Source organism: Mustela nivalis (assembly GCF_964662115.1).
Source record: "Mustela nivalis genome assembly, chromosome: 19".
NCBI classification, from domain to species: domain Eukaryota; kingdom Metazoa; phylum Chordata; class Mammalia; order Carnivora; family Mustelidae; genus Mustela; species Mustela nivalis.
In genome coordinates this window covers 25,154,698-25,175,608 of record NC_139038.1, presented here as the reverse complement: position 1 = coordinate 25,175,608, position 20,911 = coordinate 25,154,698, and the positions used below count along the sequence as shown (strand labels likewise).

General features: G+C 48.2%; 1 protein-coding gene across 2 annotated transcripts in view; it reads left to right on the top strand.

Annotated features, from left to right (window-relative positions):
* The window catches only part of VPS35L (VPS35 endosomal protein sorting factor like), a 115,917-nt gene that overhangs the window by 14,269 nt on the left and 80,737 nt on the right, over positions 1–20,911 (top strand). For both annotated transcript variants that reach the window (XM_082714893.1, XM_082714894.1), the window contains exons 6-9: positions 2,965–3,041; positions 6,363–6,491; positions 13,221–13,305; positions 19,480–19,539. In XM_082714893.1, the coding sequence (XP_082571019.1) occupies positions 2,965–3,041; positions 6,363–6,491; positions 13,221–13,305; positions 19,480–19,539 (351 nt within the window). The remainder of the gene's footprint in view (positions 1–2,964; positions 3,042–6,362; positions 6,492–13,220; positions 13,306–19,479; positions 19,540–20,911) is intronic.

Sequence of the window (20,911 nt, the reverse complement as noted above, 5' to 3'; positions counted from 1 at the left end):
AGGAGTTTCTAGCAGTAAAACAGGGGCTCCCTGTCTGATTTTACGGAGTAGCGGCAGTCTTCTCTTGGTGCCTCCTCACCCTCTGGGGAATCGTAAAATTCTCCTTTCTGGAGATCCTGTTACTTTGCCTTAGGTCTTGACCCCCCAGCCCGCAGGTGAGGGCAGATCCGCTGGGGACGGGAGTCACAGTCTTAGTGGCCAGTGGTCCCTAAACACTGTAGTCCTCCTCTTCCTCTGCCACGACACGGTCAGATTCTCTGGGCTAGTGCGCCTCAAACTAGCTTTGCAGCAGGCTCACCTGAGCGACTTTCAAACAAAAACCACACTGCGGGGGGCGGCGCCTGGGTGGCTCCGTGGGCTCTGCCTTCGGCTCAGGTCATGGTCTCAGGGTCCTGGGATCAAGCCCCACATCGGGCTCTCTGCTCAGTGGGGAGCCTGCTTCCCCCTCACCCTCTGCCTGCCTCTCTGCCTACCTGTGATCTCTCAAATAAATAACTAAAATCTTTAAAAAATAAACAAAACGCACTGCGGGCCGCACTTCACTTGCTGAATTTATCTTGAGGAGTGGGACCCAGGTATTGCCTTTTTTTTTTTTTTTTAATAAGTTTGTTTATTTGAGAGAGCGTGAGCCCGGGGTGGGGAGGCGGAGAGGGAGAGAGAGCCCTAAGCGAACTCCGTGCTGAGTGCCGAGCCCAACGAGGGGCTCCATCTCATGATCCTGCGATCACAACCTGAGGCAAAACCAAGAAGTGGATGCTTAACCGATTGTGCCGGCAGGACACTCCTGCAAAGTGCTTTTTTTGGAGCTCCCAAGTGATTCTGAGGCAGCTGACACAGCTCATGAACCCCTGGGGTGCAGATGGGCACAGCTGTGGTTTCTGTGCAGATCACTAGTACGGCAGCTGCAACCCTCCCTCGTCCTCTGCAGGTGGGAGCAGCACTTCGGACATCAGGAGAGCGGGGGCGCCTTTGTTAGGGCTGTAACTTTGACCCCAAACTGTGAAAAAGTAAGTTCTACTGTTGGATATCTTCCAGTTTGCAAACATCAGAAGGACTGACGAGGTCACTCGCTGGTGAGAGTGGATAGCAGGAGGGCTCTCATGCTGCCAGTGGGTGTGTAAAGCATTCTTGTGGTGTCTATTAAAATTGAAGTTGGGCCAACCTTGTAACTCAGCAGTTCTATTAGGATATGCTCTAGATCAGAAATCAGCGAACTATGTCCTACAGGCCAGATCTGGCCCCCTGTTTAAGCTTGTAAATAAAGTTTTATTGGAACCCAGCCATGCCTGGTTGTTCCCATATTGCCTGTAGCTGCTTTTGTGCTGTTGTGGCAGAGATGAGTATCTGGGACAGACGATGTCTCAACAAAACCTAAAATACATCTGGCCCTTTAAAGAAAGTGTTTTCCAACTCTCTCCAAATTCCATGGTTTTTTTGTTTTTTAGATTTTATTTATTTGACAGAGACACAGCGAGAGAAGGAACACAAGCAGGGGCAGTGAGAGAGGGAGAAGCAGGCTTCCCTCCAGGCCCAATGCGGGGCTCCTTCCCAGGACCCTGGGATCATGCCCCGAGCTGAAGGCAGACACTTAACAACTGAGCTACCCCAAATTCCGTGGTTTTCTTAAAGTGTGGTCCAAGGGCTAGTAGCATTGACATCATTTGGGAGTCATTAGAAATGCAGAGTCTCAGGCCCTGCTGTGGCTACTGTAGTGTATTCACACAGTGTAAAATAATAAACAGCAGGGCAACAGCTCTGTGTAACGACGTGGATGAATTTCTTCAAGTAAAGATAAAGGTGACCAGGAAGCAAGACCATATCCGGGCTGGGTGGTGGGCACAGGGTTTTATAATTACCTGTTAAAATGTGCGTGTGTGCCCTTTCTGTATAATATTTCAGATTGAAAGGAACAGTAGAAATGAGGTTAGAAAACAACAACAACAACATTATTTGGAAACTTAAGTAGTCGTTTTTTTAGTAATGAAGTAACGCACTGTGCTCTCGGCCTGTTCCCAGACAAATCTTTGAGTTAATACCAGATCGAAGAAGCCAGTGCCTGCAAAGAATGAACTTGTGTTCCTGAGAGTGGGTTTGGAGGGCCGGAGCAGGGGGAGCTCAGCTCTAGAACAGAAGCCCCTTTCGGAGGGGGAAAGGTTTCTGAGATGAGGGCTGTTGGACAGAAGAGCCAGCTGGACAGACAGCCTCATCCCGTGGCTGCCTCGCGGCCTGGAGGACCTCCCTTTGCCTCTGTCCGGCCACCCACGGATGGGATGGTGGGAATCGGCTGAGAGGTGATGGGAGGAGGCAGCCTTGGAAGCCCTGGTGCTGGGCAGACGTGAGGTGCTGGCTTTAGTGTCAGAACGTGAGAGTTTTGCACCTAGTCCGAGCCTGAGGGGGCCTTTTGTTGGTGGGAGACAATTGCATGATGGAGTTTTGGCGTCCTTCTCTGGTCTGCCTTTCTTTTTTTTTTAAAAGATTTTATTTATTTATTTGTCATAGAGAGAGAAGCGAGAGCAAGCTCAGGCAGACAGAGTGGCAGGCAGAGGCAGAGGGAGAAGCAGGCTCCCCGCCAAGCAAGGAGCCCGATGTGGGACTCGATCCCAGGACGCTGGGATCATGACTTGAGCCGAAGGCAGCTGCCCAACCAACTGAGCCACCCAGGCGTCCCTGGTCTGCCTTTCTTTAGAAAAGAAACGATTTGGGGAGAAGTTTATAAAGACCGCATAGAGTGTGGGCCCATTTTGAGGCTGGCCTGCTGAACTCTGGGGGCAGCTTCTAGGCAAAAATGTTTCCAGTGGCACTTTGGTTCCATAAGGATGAGGTTTTCCAGATCTCGGAGTTGTCTATAATGAAGTTGGTCCCTGGCCCCCTTATTCACGTTGAAGCAGAGAGTCAGAGGTGCCTTCCTTTGGGGTGCTGGGGACAGAGAAAGCCACCTGTGTGACGGGAATCCATTCTGTTCAGGCAAAGCCGGGACTGCCACGTCTGCGATGTCGGAGAAGGTTCGGACGAGGCTGGAGGAGCTGGATGACTTTGAGGAGGTGAGTGGGGGAGTCGTCGGCTGGGCTGAGCGCGGGCAGAGTCAGGGCTTCCGTTTCTCCTGCCAAGTGCGATGCATTTCAGGGGCCGCTCTTAGATGCATTCCCACGCCGCACGTTGTCCATCGCAAGCCACCAGCCGACCCAGGGAAAGCGGCCAGCAGCCGTGCGGGGGCTGAACGCGCAGGAGCTGCCTTCGGCTGGTTTTCCGAAGGCGTCTTCTCACTGTGCCGCCCGCCCGTGCAGACCCGGGTCGTGCGGGGTCAGGGTCTGCCTGGAAAAGTCAGCTGCAGCCACCTTCCCCGGGAAGCGCCTTGCGCGGTGTAAAGATCAACCTTGTGCAGGGGTTGCACGGGGCTGTGCCTCCGGCTTGCTGTGCCTCCCACGAACCTGTCAGAAAACATGCTTTTGGAGAACATGACTCATTGTCCAGCTCTTAAAAGTTGATGAATTTCACATACAAATCTAATTTTTTTTTTTTTTTTTTTTTTTTAAATTCCACCTGATACCTGAGGGTTCACATTCCTGCATTTAACCAGGGCGTGCGCTGTCCAGGTTCTGCAGCGCTTTCTGTCCTGGTTCACTCACGAGCAACACAGGCCTGGCCTCTGGAGGCGGGGGAGTCTGTGTCCCCTCAGATGGCCTTTAAAGAGGTCGCCTAGCGTCCTGAGTAAGAGACTCTGGAGCCAGACTGCCTGAGTTTGAATCTCGGCTCTACCGTTGGGCAGTTCAGGATTTCGGGCGAAGGGCTTAACCGCTCTGTGCCTCAGTTTGCTTATCTCTAAAATGGGGGACGCTGCCTAGTACCTGCCTCTTAGGGCTGTTCGGGGAATGAAATAAGTTCACGTGTACGAGGCGCTTGGACCAACACCCGGTGTGTGCTGGGCGCTCCTGCCTGTTGCCGTGATCATGGGCTGAACCTGAGTCCGGAGGCCTGAGGCGCGGTGCCCGTGGGCAGTCCCCTTACCTTTACCCGTGTCCCGAACAAAACATGGGCATGAAGAATAGAGCTGTGGACCCAGTGGTGATGCTCTGAAACCCACAGAGGGCCGTGTGATGGCAGGGGCCCTCGCTCTGTGCTGCTGCTTGCCCCTCCATTCAGCTCTGAGAGCAGAGCCCTCGGATGCTCGGAAAAGTCTCTTAGTCCGCCCTCTCACTGCCCAGTTCTGAATCCGGGGGCCCGGGAGCCTCGGTCCGCCTATCCTCAGCCAACCTGGGCTGGCAGGAGGGGACTCGCTGAGCGTTTGCATCGAAGCTCTTCAGTCCGAGTGTCACTTGAGCTGGCTTCAGCTGCAAATGGGGCGTCTGTTGAAGGGTGCGGGGCCGCTGCCTGAGCCGGAGGGCGTGGTGGTCTGGAACCGGGAGTTAAAGAATCACCCAGATACCTAGCCAGCCGTCCTCTGCCTCTCTCGGTTCTCTGTAGCCTCCTGTCCCTGACTCTATACGTGTCGGTCTCCCCCCTACCCCGGCCCCGCACCCCCTCCCCCAATTGATTTTCTTGCTGCCCTCCGCTCACAGCCGCAGATGGCTGCCCCCTGGCTTCTAGGCGAGCATCGCTTACGAGAGTCAGGGCAAGGCTGGATTATACGGTGCTAACAGGTGAGCCTCTGATACCCTAACACGGGCTTCTTTCTTCCTCACATGACTCAGCCTGTGAGGTGACAAGTGCACCACCATCATGAGATGCCGCCGTCTCCACAGATGGCTTCCAAGGGTCGCCACTGCCTTCTTACCCCCTCAGCCTGGAAGGACACGTGCCACTGTGCACACAGCCCACTGGCCCAAATTAGTCACGTGGCTCTTCCTTCTGCACAGGGACAAGGAGGGCCCTATCTTCAGGGGCCCGTTGGAATCAGTCCAAATTTCCTGAACCTTCTGCTTGTATTTCTTTAATAAAGAGGTTTTCCCTTTGGATTCCAGGGAACACTGATAGAAAAAAGATTTTTGGTTCATGGTCTCTTGTGGGTTAAGAGTTCCCTCAGTGCTGGGAGCTTTGTAAATAAATAACCCCTTAACAATAGCCCAGGGTTAGTAAGCAGGGCCGCGTGCCAGAGGCTGTGCTAAAATCTTTACCTTCATTGTTTATTCTATTAGATGAGCTTGCTTTCCTTCTACCACAGCTTTTTGTTGTGTTCTGCTCTCTGTCCTGAAGGTACTTCCTCTGGTCTGGTTAACAGCCCTCACCCCCACTTGCCCCATTGTCCAGTAACACTTGCACACCCTTGCCTGTTTGTCTCCAGCATCTAGCATCCCTTCCTCCCGGTAACTGTTTTTTTTTGTTTTTTTTTTTAAGCTTTTTTTGTTTAACAGAGAGAATGAGAGCAAAAGCAGGGACAGCTGCGGAGGGAGAGGGAGAAGCAAGCTCCCCACTGAGCAGGGAGCCTGATGCGGGACTCAGTAGATCTCAGGACCCTGAGATCATGACCTGAGCGGAAGGCAAATGCTTAACTAAGAAGGAGCCACTCACGCGCCCCCCCAGGAAACCATTCTCGACTACCAGTCTAGAGTCCGTTCCTTTGTTACTATATTTCTTCCATTCTGAGATAAACATTTTCCCCACATTTGAATATCCCTGAAATTGGGCTGTGTCTCTCAAATAGCGCATGTCTGTGATTGGCATGTTTTTTTTTCCTTAGTGATACACAAAGAACTGTGTTTCCGTTTCCTCTTGGGGCCCCTGGGTGGCTCAGTGGGTTAAAGCCTCTGCCTTCAGCTCAGGTCATGGTCTCAGGGTCCTGGGATCGAGCCCCACATCAGGCTCTCTCCTCAGCAGGAAGCCTGCTTCCCTCTCTCTCTCTGCCTGCCTCTCTGCCTACTTGTGATCTGTCTGTGAAATAAATAAGTAAAATCTTTAAAAAAAAGAATTGTACTTCCTATAAAGGGCACTTCTGATTAAGTGATGTATGGTGTAGGTTTTCATAAAATTGTTTCCTCTGGAGCATGTATCTCTGTTTATATTAATGTCCATCTCATCTATACATGAAACTCCGTTAGTGCAGAAGTAATGTCTTTTTGCTCATCTTTGTGTCTTGGGCCTCCGGTGGCCCACTCCGGGCACACAGTGGTTCCCAATGATTACCTGAGTCACTGAGCTGAGGGTTGACTTAGGTCTGACTTGCTCCAAGGTCAGTCTGAGTGATCACCCTCTGCCTCTTTGCCCAAAACTTAACCTCTTCAGTCGCAAGACGAAACTATCAGTCCTGGTTGGGGGTATGAGAAAAACTTAGAGACCGAAGCTCAGCCAGTACTCAGTATTGTTTGCAGAGTGGTGGCCAAGTGATGTTTTTCTTTTTGTGCTGACACCTTCCTACTTTCTGCCCACAGGGATCCCAAAAGGAACTGTTGAATTTGACTCAACAGGATTATGTGAACCGCATTGAGGAGCTTAACCAGTCGCTGAAGGACGCCTGGGCCTCGGACCAGAAAGTGAAGGCTCTAAAAATAGTCATCCAGGTCAGGTCTAGTGATTTTTTTTTTCTTTCCCCAGAATTTTCTGTGTAAAACTCCTATATAGATAATTGAGGTTTTTCACAGGCCTGCCTTCAGGGTCTTACCCTACTTTTTTTCATCTGTTCCATTTTCACATACTTCCTTTGAAAGGACATGATGATGAATCTGTGTTTTTATGAGATGACCATTTCCAGGGCCACCACGTACAGCTGCACAGGTTGTGTACTGCACAATTCCAGGACCTTCAGCTTGAATTACAAAGTAAATTATTTCCCCTGGATTGTGCAGTTCCTTGGCCCTGATATATCTGCTGATGCATTTATGATTTGTACAAACCAAAGACTGACCAACTGTCATGGGTTTCTTTGATCAGATTTCCTTTGTATTTTGGGGACTCATGGTTGTCTGTCCCTGGTATGTGCATTTTTGGCTCATATCCTGCATAATTACGTGATAAAACATATTGATGGTGTTAGGAGAGGTACATTTGTTGAATCCTTTTTTTTGACAAATTTGTTGATCGATGACAGCTCTTGGATCACAAGATCAAGTTCTGTAAGGAAAAGAGCTTATTCAGTTTCTTGACCCTTCAGGTCATTGTCTCTTGGCAAAGGATGCTCAGAAGTACATGGTAAAAGGACTCATGTGTGCATTACAATTTTCAGAGCAGAGTTCGGTTTCTGAACAGCCATCTCAGTTGAAAAGGACAGTCCTGTCCTTGTTCAGCGTCATGGCAATGTGACATTTGTTTTCTCCCCTGTTGATTTGGAGAGAGGGATAGAGCCTGGAAGTCTTGACACTGGGTGGTTGAAGTCTTTTAAGTTGACACTTTGGAGAGCAGGTGGAAATTTTTTTTTTTTTTTTTGGTGTTTAATGATAAAGGCAAACCTGAGCTCATTTCCCTTCGATCACTGTTGTTAGTTTATAAAGTAAATACTCCCAAAGAAGAGTCCTCTCATCCTTGGTACACGTGATGGGGGTTGCTTGCTGAGTGGCTCAAGTAAAAAAATATTAAACTAACAAGCACTTCTTCAAAGTATTTTTATTGGCAACATCTCCCCATAAAGGGCTGGGGTGTAGAGAACTTGATGTCCAAGAGTTTTTAACATCTGGAGAAGATTTAATCCATGTCTTCTCAGAGAAGAGAAGCATGGAAGTGTTTCATTAACTCCACATCTGGTTAATAGTAACTATTTTACTTCCGATACTTGAAAGGCTGCTTCTTTAGCCAAAAAAGAGAATCCGGGGTTCACAGTTCACTTTATTTGCTGTGTAGTAAGGTATTCTATTGTGTGGTGGTTTTATTGAAATGTATTTCAGTGATTGTTAGGGAGTTACTTAATTATTATACATTTCAGTTTTAAGGCATGTCCTTACCCCCTCCCCCAAATTCCCTCAAGTCTGTTTCCAGTCAGACCTTGACACTTCCAGCCCCAGTAAGCCACCGATCTGCTTTCTGACCACAGATTCACTTTCCCCGGAATTTCCTGGGATCATTCAGTATGTAATCTTTTGCCTCTGGATTCTTTAACTTGGAGTCATGTGTGTGAGGTCTGGCCATGCTATAGTATCAATACTTTGTACCTTTTTACTGCTGAGTAGTATTCTGTTGTATAAAGAACCACATTTTACTTACGCGTTAATAAGTTGCTGGCCACCGAGGTCATTTCCACTCTGGCTGTTTCGAATGATGCCACCGTGGACATTTGTGTACAAGTCTTTGTGTGGACACATGCTTTCATTTCTCTTGGGTAGATTCCTAGGAGTAAAGTTGTGAGTCCTGTGATAAGGGAATGTGTAACTTTCTGAAAAATGGCCGAACCATTTTGTGTTTGCATCCCCACCAGCCGGGCGCGAGGGTTCTAGTTCCTCGATATGTTTGCCAACACTCGCGTTACTGTCTGTCACTTCGAAGACAGTCACCCGAGTGGGTTTGAAGTGGTCTCTCACTGGTGTTTTTAATTTGCATTCTGTGGGGATTGATGAGATTAAGCTGCTTTTCATATGCTTATTGGCCATTTTTATATCTTTGTTAAATGAAAGATTTAATATGACTTGCCCATTTTTAAAACCACATTGTGTTCTTGTGGAGTTGTAACAATTCTTTATCCTCAATAAAAGTTCCTTATCAAGTAGCTCATCTACAAGGATTGTCTCCTAGTCTGTGGCTTGTCTTCATTTTCATAATAGTGTCTTTTGAAGTGGATGAGTTTTTAGTTTTAGCGAAATCTGATTTATCATTTGTCTCTCTTTGGCTCATGCTTTTGGAGTTGTAGCTGACCACTCTTTGTGTAACCCAAGGTCCTGAGAGTTTTTTCTTTGTTTTCTTCTAGAATTTTTTTTTTTTTTAAGATTTTATTTCTAAGTAATCTCTACACCTAGCATGGGGCTCAAACTCCCAACCCCAAGATTGAGAGTCACAAGTTCTACCAACTGAGCCAGCCAGGCACCCCTCTTCTAGAAGTTTTATCATTTTAGCTCCTACATCTAGGTTTATGGTTCATTTCGAAGTGATTTTATGTCTAGTATAAGGGTCTAGATTTATTTGTTTCACATATGGACATCTGGTTGTTTCAGCAGTATTTGTTAAAAGACTGTCTTTTCCTTATTGAATTATTTTGGCACCTTTTTTAAAGTTATCTGACCATAAATATAGGGGTTTATTTCTGGATCTTTTTTGTTTTTTTAAAGATTTTACCTATTTATTTGACAGAGAGATCACAAGTAGGCAGAGAGACAGGCAGAGAGAGAGGAGGAAGCAGGCTCCCCATTGAGCAGAGAGCCCGACGTGGGGCTTGATCCCAGGACTCTGAGATCATGACCTGAGCCAGAGGCAGAGGCTTAACCTATTGAGCCACCCAGGCGCCCCTACTTCTGGACTTTTAAATTAATTCCGTATATCTGTCTAAGTCCGTCCTCATGTAGTACCATGCTGTCTTGGTTACCATAGCTTTATGATAAATTTTTTTTCTAAGATTTATTTGAGAGGGCACATACACGCCAGTACAGTGGGGAGGGGCAGAGGGAGACGGAGAGAATCGTAAGAAGACTCCATGCTGAGCGCAGAGCCTGACACGAGACTCAGTCTCACCACGCAGAGATCAGGACCTGTGCCAAAACCAAGAGTTGGACCCTTGGCGGACTGCACCACACAGGTGCCCCTGTGGTAAATTTCGAAACTAATACTAAAAGTATTAGTCTTTTAACTTGATTCTTCCCCTCCCCCCCAAAATTATTTTGGTTATCCTGGGTCCTTTTCATTTCTATGTGATTTTTTAGGATCAGCCAGTTTCTTCTACCCACTGGGGGATAGATTCTGATGGGAATTGTGTTGGCTTTGTAGGTCAGTTAGAGAGATTTGCCATCTTAACAGTAGTAAGTCTACTGATGCCTAAAATATGATTTTTTCTGTCCATGGACATCTGGTTTTTCCTTTTCTTCTTCCTTCATCATTCTGAACGATGTTACCATGGTCGCTCTTGGACGTGTCTGCTGGCCTCTCTGGAGAGGAGGGCCCATAGCTGCGAGTGGAATTGTTGGGGGTCGGGTCTGTGCCTCTTGAGCTTGACCTAGCGATGCTGGATGGCTTCCCCATGCAGCTATGCCTGTGCGCTCCCAGTAGCAGTGGGGCCGTGTGAGTCTGCTGCCCAGCGTCCTCGCGATATTTAGTATGAGCAGACTTTCTGTTTTCATTTTTCCAGTTGAGGAGGTAATAACATCCTATCGTGTTGTGGTTTTAATTCGCAACTCCCTGATTGTAATAAGATTGAGCCTCTTTTCACGTGTTTATTGGCCGTTGGGGTTTCCTTCTCTCGTAAAGTGGCTTTTGTTGATTCTTCTTGCTCGTTTTTTCTGTTAATGTTGTCTGTATTTTTTTAACTTATTTTTAGGATTTTTTTTCCCCACGTAGTCTCAGTAGTAATTGTCTTCTGATTAGTCCGCTTCTTGCTTCTCTCCATCCATCTTCATTTCTTAGTTCGTGGCTGTAAGTTATGTTTTACTTTATCCTTTTGTTTTGGCTACTTAAATAATATATATTATTCCCCGCAATATACATATACACATATATTAATATATTGAATTCACGGAACTGACTCGTGTCCTTGCAGAATGTTGCTCATTGGAAACAAATGGAAAACACCCTTTTAGTATTTTTCCAGCCGTGCTAACCAGTTCCATGGCAAGTGTTTCAGGCAGAGTACGTTCAGGAAGTGCCTGCCACCGTGCTTCTCCGCCTCGGCTGGACATCAGAATCCCTTGGGAGCTTTAAAAATGTCCTGTATCTGAGCTGTACCCCAGGCAAGCTTGATCAGAATCTCTGGGAGTGGGACCTAGGTGCTGTTATTTTCCAAAGTTCCCCAGATGCTTTCAGAGCTGAGAACAGGGCTGTGGGATGCTTAGTCCATTCAGAGTATGCTACAGCCAATGTGTCCTGGGTTCCCGTGCAGCTGTCACCTGCAGCCCTTACCAGAAATACAGCAGTAGGTTTGGCATGGAGCCAGGGAATCTTTTTTTTTTTTTTTTTTTTTTTTAATGTGGACTTGACATCCATTGTGGAGCCGAGCACAGGGCTTGAACTCACAGCCCTGAGATCCAGAGTCAGACACTTGACCGACTGAGCCACCCAGGTGCCCCGAGCATCTGTAATTTTAACATGCACCGTAAGCAGCCTGATTTTTATTTAGGAAACAACACCAAAGCTTTAAAAACCTTGCATCTTCAGGGCGCCTGGGTGGCTCAGTTGATTAAGTGACTGCCTTCCACTCAGGTCATGAACCCAGGTTCCTGGGATTGAGTCCCAGAGCCTGCTTCTCCCTCTCCTTCTGCCCCTCCCCCTGCTTGTACTCTTTCTCTCTCTCTCCCCCTCTCTCTCTGTCAAATAAATAAATAAAATTAAAAAAAAAAAAACTTGCATCTTCAAAGTAGTGGTTTAGAGGGGAACTTCAATTTAGGGCATGATTAGGACCTTAACCGTCGATTTAAAAAATTCTGCTTCCTGTTCTCTTGTGTAAAATGTATGTTCTGTGATACCAGCTTGGGAGAAAAATCAGCACACAGATGTTGGGAAGCCCCAGCTGTGTTTAATTTGAAACCTTCTGTTTGATTTCTGTCTTCTCACCTCACCACCGGGCAGGAACCCCTCTCTGAGGGACTCGGGGTAGGAACTCACCAGACGTCACATCCCTAGGAACCGAGGGCTGTGTATTGTAAACAGTCTCTAGGATTCAGAGTTGTTTGCTTTTTCCAAGCCCTGCAGTCTCATGGGGCAGTTGTTTAAGTTGGAGCTCACATAAAGGGCATATGAAGCACACAGAGCAAGGCATTCGGAAATCGATTTCTACGAGTGACCAAATGCCACATTCGGTGTCAATACCATTGTTTTAACAGCTTATGTCTTTCCTCCACCGCCCCCACCCCGCCGTAACATTTGGGCTGTAAGAGGATGTTTCACAAATCAGAAGAGTTGTTTGCTTTAGGCTGTAATACTAAGGAGCAACTCCGTGAATTTAACAATTTAGAAATTGGGTCACCGTTGCAAACTGAAAACCCGTATCAGCCTCCCTCTTGATGTGATGGGCATTCTTTCCATTCTCTGCATGCTGGAAACGAATATGCTGGAGTCTTTTCTAAATGTTCAGGTGTCTTTTGTCTTTAAGTGACATCTTTGTATCTAAAGGTCAAACACTGAAATGATAAAATATGGCAAGTTATTTAGTTCCTTGCGCTGACTTTTGTGTTCATAACGACTTCAGGGCATTAAGTTTTGTTCTCCAAAGAAGAAACAGGATTTTTGTTTCTGGTTATAACAGCTCACTTAGGGGCACCTGGGTAGCTCAGGGGGTTAAAGCCTCTGCCTTCGGCTCAGGTCACGATTTTTTAAGGTCATTTTTTAAGATTTTGTTTATTTATTTGACAGAGAGAGATCACAAGTAGGCAGAGAGGCAGGCGCAGAGAGAGGGGGAAGCAGGCTCCCTAGTGAGCGGAGAGCCCGATGCAGGGCTCGATCCCAGGACCCCAAGATCACAACCTGAGCCGAAGGCAGAGGCCTTAACCCACTGAGCCACCTAGGTGCCCCTTTTATTTATTTATTTTTTAAAAGATTTTATTTATTTGACGGACAGAAATCACAAGTAGGCAGAGAGGCAGGCAGAGAGAGAGGGGGAAGCAGGCTCCCCGCCGAGCAGAGAGCCCGATGTGGGGCTCGATCCCAGGACCCTGGGATCATGACCAGAGCCGAAGGCAGAGGCTTTAACCCACTGAGCCACCCAGGTACCCCTGTATGGGTCATTTCATACAAAAGAATGTTGAACAGCCAAGATCATCCTGAGATAAACCAGAGGAAGCCTTGCTGAAAAAGCACTTGGAAATAAGTCGGGGTCATCTGTGAGAACACTGGTGGGTGAGGTGTCCTTGCCCTCCCCTGGTGACTTTGCCAACCCTCATTCAGTGTATAAGCAAAGATCCTTCTGGATAAGGTTCCTCAGTCCTGTGACTTTCTAAGAGGGAGGAGGTGGAGTCTTTCATAAGAGGCTCTGTAGTCCGTAGTCTGGCTCCCCTTCTTGTCAAGGGGACAGTGGTTTTGCTTCTGATTACATCTCCAGTGTCTGGCATGGGACTTGGCACATGGCAAACACCTGCGCACGTTTATAGAAATTAATTTTCCAGGCCTGGAGCCTTGTGGCCAAGTCAGACACGACAGAGTGAATTTCCTTTTCTCTTCTCTTTTTTCAGTGTTCAAAGCTTCTTTCGGATACGAGCGTTATTCAGTTCTACCCAAGCAAATTTGTCCTCATCACCGACATACTCGATACATTTGGTAAGTACTAGTCCTGTTCACCTTCCAATCTAGGAAGGAGGTTTCTTTGTTTGTTGGCTACTTTGTTTTGCCAGCAGCTGGGTGGTAGCATTGCTGTAATTTCTAGGGGTGTAAGTAGTTGGGGACGCCCCACCCCGTCCCCGCTCATTGACAAGGAGGCTCTTTTTGAGAGAATCTTAAATGACGTCTTCTCTGACTTTCTGAGAGGCCAGTGAAGTCAGCGAGTGAAGTGTGGGTGGGGGGCACACTTCCGGTCTAAACCCACTCCCATCCATTGACCTGTCCTCGTGCCTGGAACTCTCTTTGTCAGAACCAAATTTGGCTTCTCTTCCCGGCACCCCCAGTGGGTTTCTGTCCCCAGGAATGGCAGCACCGGGTGTGCCCTGTGCCCATGCTGGCGATCTGAGGGTCTACTCCCCTGCGCCCCACGTCCAGTCCATTGCTGGGTTCTTCAGTCTCCTGGGTCTCCCTCCCCTTTGTCCGTTTTTATCTGTCTTCACTGAACACCTTAGTCCAAGTCACAGTCCTCTCCTGCCTGGACTGACTACAGTAGCTCTCGTGAGGCTTCCTGTCCCATCATGGCCGCCCCTTGTCGCATGTTCCCCATCCTCAGGAAGAATGCTCTAGACTGATGAGAAGAACCTGGGGTCCCTTTGGAGATACAGGAGGACTTTGTGCTCCTTGATGGTCATCTGTGGCCAGAGCATCAAGCCAGGCAGCCCTCTGAATTGTATATGATGTTCAGGGGCGAGGTTCTCCCCAAGAGTTCGCAGACAGAATCGCCTTCTGAGGGCCAAACACCTAGCAGATCAGAACAGAGACATTTGCTTTCCTGCCAAGGAGGGACCAGTGGACTCCCACCCCGTCTCGCCTGGAGCCATAGAAAGATCTAATGTGGCAGAAAACAAAGTGTCAAGCAGAGACCCCCTACTTACTTCACAGGAGACCGGTGACTACGTATACTAGCTAGAACAAATGATATAAAGAAGTCTAACGCCTGCTAGTCTTGGGGAAAGGGGGTATGTATTGGCTTAGGTTGAAAAGTCCAGGGGTAGTTTCTGGATTGAGGAACTCAGTGTGTTAGCTTTTTCTAGTACATGCCCCTGGGTTCGCTTCCTTCTCAAACTCTCAAAGACGTCCTCTGCTTGGATCTGTTCTCCTGTTAGTAGTCCCAGGACAAGGGAAGAGCAGCTTTCTTCCAGGCGTTCAACCCAAAGTCCCCGAGTTCCGTCTCCCTGGCTTGGTTGGATCACTAGTCAGTTTCGAGTCCTTCCTCTCTGCGGAATGCGTGTGCAGATAATCCAGACCTGGGTCACCCCAAAGAAGAAAAGTGATGCTGTGGCCAGAAAAAAGGTGGGTGGGAGCTAACTGGACCCCAAGAACAGATGGCTTGGCTGAGCAACGCCAAGGCTGTATCAGCCAGAGGAGACAACAGTCCTCCCCTGTGCAGGGCTTATGTTCTGATAAGAGAAGATTTGCAAAACAAATGAGTAAACCCATTTGTATATTCGGGGATGATCAGTGCTCTGAAGGGGGAAAAATACAAAACAGGAGGGTCAGGGGAATTGAGGGAAGGTGGGGGTAGGAAGGCTGTCGTTGGAGACAGGATGGTTTCTGGAGCCCCTGTTGAGACGTGGCTATTGGAGCACGGAGAAGAGGAGAGGTGAGCCACGTGCTCTCTGGGGGAGAGAGGGTGCAGCCACGGGAGGCCGAGGGCAGTGGGTGCAAAGCCCCCGGGGGTGGGAGCGTGCCTAGCAGGTTTGAAGAGGCCAGGGTTGCAGTGTGGCTAGAGTGGGGTATGCAAGAGCTGAGGAGGCTGGAGGTCCTGGCAGGCCTTGTGGGCCATTGGAAGGACTTGGACTTTGACCCTGAGCATGTAAAGAACCCCTAGGAGTGTTAGATGGATTTGCAGGGTGGCTGGGTGAGTTAGGCTCTCCGAGTAGATACCCAGTCATACGCCCTTTGGGCCTTGACTTGTCCTCGTAATAGCTTGCCTTCCAGCAGCAAGGACATCGGTCAGTGGTCCTGTCTGATTCTCCTGACAGTTGTGTTTCTCTTGGTGGGTTAACACACCGGCTTCCTGGTTTCCCTCGCCTGCCTCCTGCACGTTTCTTCTGCACGCGTCAGCATCCTCAGTGAGACTAGCGCAGGGAACGCCGATGGATCGCGTTCTACCCTCCAAGCCTGCCGGGATCTGGACACGAACCTTATGAGAATTGGGGGCGGCCTTTCTGCCAGCCGCTGTTGGCAGCACCTCAGTCCCATCCCTGGGCAGGCTGGCATCCAGGGCAGATGCCTGTTCTCGCCTTCTCCCCAGAAATCAGCTGGGCTGAGAGTTGATCAAAGCAGGGATCCACGCTCAGCAAATAATGTCCTTGGGCCTGACTCTGTTCTGGGTGCGTTAGAGATAGTGCGGGTCTTCATCGCAACCTGTGAGGCGGGGTCTCGGGTGACCTCGGTTCACGGGTGAGGGGCCCGAGGCACAGAGATATGAAGAAGCTGGCCCAGGGGAGTGAGTGGCAGAGCTGGGATTCAGGGTTTTCTCTGCCGTCAAAGACCTGCTTTGTTTTTTTGTACTTGGCTCACGGGGGAAATGCTCTCCATGAAGAAATCACAAATGCGTGTACGTTTGACCCCGGCAACTTCACCTCCGGGAATTCATCCTATTCGTGATACCAGAGCCCTGGAAGCAGCCCAGGAGGCCGTCACTAGGGGACCAGTTAAAGAAATGGGGATCCGTCCGTACCCCGGAGCACAGGGAGAGTGCGGGTGTGCTCCCGCGTTCCGACGGGGAGAGATCTCTAGGGTGTATAGGTCGTAGCGTGAGAAAGTCAAGATGTGGAACAGCTGTAGGGTTTGTTCTGTTTTGTGTAAGAGAGGAGGAGAAATGAGAGCCCTCGCTCGCACTCACTCTTATTTGCCTGAAGAAACACTTAGGAGGATATCCAAGAAATTCCAAAGAAGTGGGAGTCCTCCGAGGCTGCCGGGGGGGGCGGGGGGGCTTGGAGTGGGCAGGGATGGGTCAGAGAGAAACTTCCCTTAGTACCCTTTTTGGATTTTGAATCCGGGGATTGGTTTTCTCTTTTAAAACCAAACATTCCAGGGACGCCTGGGTGGCTCAGTTGGTTAAGCCGCTGCCTTCGGCTCAGGTCATGATCCCAGCGTCCTGGGATCGAGTCCCACATCGGACTCCTTGCTCCGCAGGGAGCCTGCTTCTCCCTCTGCCTCTGCCTTCCACTCTGTCTGCCTGTGCTCGCTCTCACTCTCTCTCTCTCTCTGACAAATAAATAAATAAAATCTTTAAAAACAAAACAAAACAAAACAAACATTCCAATGAGGCACCGGCTTTCCACACCCTTCTCCGTCCTCCATGTCCAGACGGTGCTCTGGAGTCTCTCTGCTCACGTCCCATGCCCGCGTGTCCTGTTCCAGAGTTGTGAGCACCCGAGCCTCAGTTTCTTCCCCTGTAAAATGGGCATAATAGATCCTGCCTCTGGGGGCTTCTGCAGGGAATTAAGAGCATCGGTCAGAGACAGATCACGGTTTTCCTCTTCGGGAGTTGGCTGACAGGATCCGTGTAAGCAACTTTGAACAGTGCCAGGTACAGAGTAAGGACTCAGAAAATGATTCACCTATCTTAGTGTTCTTGATTTATAAGATGGTGAGTCAGGACAGGAAACGAATCTAGGGTCAGGTATTATCTCTCAAGACTGTTGTCCACTAACCTAACAAGGGAAAAAAATATTCACCAAACTCGTTTGGCCAAAGATGATTTTGTAGTGAAAGGCCCCTTCGCATAGGAAGGTACACTGTAAACATTGTGGGTTAGAGGGATGGCAGGCTTTTGGGGGAGGAAGTAAAGGCGTTTTGTGCTCTTAAGTCCGGTCCACAGAGCATAGGAGGAGCGAGCTGACCAGCGTGGCTTGCTGCGTCATGGCCTGAGGTAAGATTCTGTGCAGTCCCAATGCTGTGTTCTGTGGTCCTCCTGGAGGAGGCCCATCATGGCTCATGATGGCCCATCAAGGCCGGTGGCTTTGAGAACTGGGGTTTATTTCCTGAAGCTTCCTGGGAGCTTGGCAGTTGAACTGTTGGTGTAGAGCAGGGCTTTTCATCCTTGGCTGCACACTTCGGGGGGCTTTAAAAACCCTCCCAGTGGTCAAGCTGCACCCCAGATTTTTTTTTTTCTTTTTTTAAAGGTTTTATTTATTTATTTGACAGAGATCATAGTAGGCAGGGGCGGTGGGGGGGATGCAGGCTCCCAGCTGAGCAGGGAGCCCGATGCGGGGCTCAATCCCAGGACCCTGAGATCATGACCTGAGCCGAAGGCACAGGCTCAACCCTCTGAGCCACCCAGGCGCCCCTCCCCCCCAGATATTTTCTATCAGAGCTTCTGGGGACAGACACAGGCACCAGCCTATTTTCAGGAGCCCCGGGTGCTTCGAGTGTTTCGCTGACGTTGGGGACCCCTGAGTTACAGGAAGTGAGAGGCTTGTCACTTTCTAGAGATTCCCACACCCAAGGCAAGTTTTAGCTCAGAGACCCGTGGTGCTTGTCTGAATCCATGGTTCTCAGCTTGAGTGTATACAGGAATTCCCTAGCCAGGTCATCCAAGATTCATATTCCTAGTCCCCACCCTCTGAAATACTGGTTGTCGCTAGCTCTGAGGTGGGCCCCAGGAATGTGCCTTTCCAACAAGCGTCTTTATGTGACAGTAATGTAAGTAGTGCACGCTGGGAGAGGCTTTGAGACAGCTCCTCTGCGCTTGGATGGCTTCCTGCCCTTTGTCCTAGCCTTGTGTCGTTTCGTGGTGAACTCATTTGACTTCACATTCTTAGAGCTTCCTTTTTCTTTTCCCGTGCGAGGACAGGCTGTGTGATTCTTAGCTTCCTTGAATGATGGCGTTACGGGGAGAGAGGGAGACGGACCAACAACACAAGAGCTCAGGGCAATACTTTGGATACTAAAGGTGATTTGAAAGGCTCCAGGAAGCGAATAGAACTATAATTCTTATCCCTTTGATGTTGACAGTATTTTCTAAAGTAATAGACAAAATAAAGCTTTTAGTGCTAGACTAAGGGGTGGCTTGTGGGCCAAGTCTGCCCTGCCCACTTGTTTTTGTAAATAAAGTTTTATTATTGTTACTGGAACATAACCAGCCACATCCATTTGTTGATACATGGCCTGTGATTGCTTTCCAGCTACAACAGCAGATTTGAGTAGTTAGAGCAGTGACCTATGACCCACATCACCTAAAATATGTTTGTTTATGCATCTAGCAAGTACTCAGCGTCCATGACATGCCAGGCCCTGGTCTTAGTACTGGGAATATATCTGTGGACAGAACAGACGCACATTTCTACCCTTGTAGCTTCAGCTACCCTTCAGCTACCCTTGCTAGTTGAATCTCAAATTTCGATGCTTCTAATTTGTTGTAGCTCATTTTTTTTTCCTTAAAGAGACTTTTTTTTTTTTTAAAGATTTTATTTATTTTTTGAGAGCAAGCACATGCGGGGGAAACAGCAGGGAGAGGGAGAAGCAGGCTTCACGCTGAGTAAGGAACCTGATGCTGGACTCGATCCCAGGATCCTGGGATCATGACCTGAGCCGAAAGCAACCGCTTAACCAACTGAGCCACCTGTGTGCCGCTGTCATAGCTCATTTTTATCTTGTAGGGATATGGGCCATTTGTGGCACATCATTTGTGAAGAAGCAACAAATCCGGTTTTTCACATTGAATGAAAGTTTTTTACCTGTTGACAACTAATTTAAAAAAAAAAAAAAAAGTGTTAAAGCGCTTTGTGGGTCAAACAAAATGGATCCGTGGCTGGTTTCACCCCCAAGCTGCCTACCTACAGCCTCTGGCTTAGAAATAGAACGTGGACTGTTCGCTATTTAGTGAATGGAGGTGTCTGGGGTCTCCTTGACCTTAAGTGTCCCTCTCTAAGGGGAGAAGGATGACTTGCCTGCCTCATGGAAAGTGGTTAAGTCCCCTCATTTTATTAAAAACAGAAACAAAAGAAATGGGGCTTACAATTTATACCACTAGGTGGCAGCAAACGATAACAAGTTAAAGAGCTCTGGGACCAGCCCCCTCGGTCCCTAATTAACAAACGTTTATTTAGTGTTCGCTCCTGAGGAGGGGGATGCTAACACCATCTGTCCTTTTCTCCCCAGGAAAGCTAGTGTATGAGCGCATCTTCTCCATGTGTGTGGATAACCACAGCGTCTTACCAGGTAATGTCAGAGCTGTTCTACGGATTTTGTTCTACCCTGGAGTCGTGATTAGAACGTTTCTATCAAGTCAGGATTTACGGAGACTCAGTAGATTTATTTTGTTTTTGGTGTGTTAAAAGTAGAAGAAACAACTTGGCACATTTTTTGATCATCTCGGTTTTCTAAAACAAAACAAAACAAAACAAAAAACATGAGAAGGTTTTCAAATGGCCAGGCTAAGAATTTGGGCAAGTAATTTGAATCCATGAAAATGAAAAGGTACAACTAGATTCAGCTGATTTTTTTTTTTTTAATGATTTTGTTTATTTGTGAGAGACGAGAGAGAGAGCTCGCGCGCACAAGTGGGCAGTGTGGCAGGCAGAGGCAGAGAGAGAAGCAGGCTCCCTGCCAAGCAAGGAGCCTGATGCGGGACTTGATCCCAGGACTCTGGGATCATGACCAGAGCCGAAGGCAGTGGCTTAATGGACTGAGCCACCCAGGCGTCCCTCAGCTAATCTATTATACCGTTCATACTTAAATTCCTCCACTGCTTGACATTTTTTCCCTGCATATCTCTCCTGAGAAGCAAATTGCAGAACCCAACTTTATATATACTAAAGACTGATGGCAAAGAAATCAATAACAGATACTTTGCATTTACAGTCTGAGCTTAAGTGATATGAGCATTAAATTTATTGCCAATCCATTTTAAAATCTCAGGGGGTTATAATGGGACAGCTTGATTATGAATCCCTGTTGTCACATAAATGATGACGATGTCTCTGGCTATGTGGGACTCTCAGCAGTAGCTTCTCTTCCCTCTCGTCCCTTCTTTCAAGTTCCCAGAGCTGCTGTGAGGAAACATTGTCATCCACACAAGTTACAACAACGAGCTTGCTTCTGCAAGCTTCTGCTCTCAGCTAGACACCGTAACCCATAATTGACCTGTTCACTTACTCATTAACTCTTGCCCATCTCTGTATCTGTTATTTTTAAAATGATTGAATACAACTATTTCTCAAAAAGAGACAGGACCCCACAGACCTTTGGGGCTGAACGAGTCATCTGGCGTCAGAGGAGCAGACCCATGGGGGAAGAGCCAAGGACATGCCTGCGGCCCTGTCGCCAGCTTGTGGGAGCCTTGCTCTTAGGGGAGCTCTGTGCTGTCCAACATGGCGGCCTGGTCACGTGGGGCACGTGAGCTCTGGCCAGTCCAAACGGAGGGTGTGATGTGTGTATAAAAACACTCTGGATTTCAGAGACTTAAAAGACCATGAGGTATCTGACCAATTTTTTAAAAATCGATCGCATGTTGAAATGACATTTTGGGTGAGTTGGGTTAAATGAAGCATTTTATGAAGATTTCACTTATTTTATCTCTTTGAACATGGCT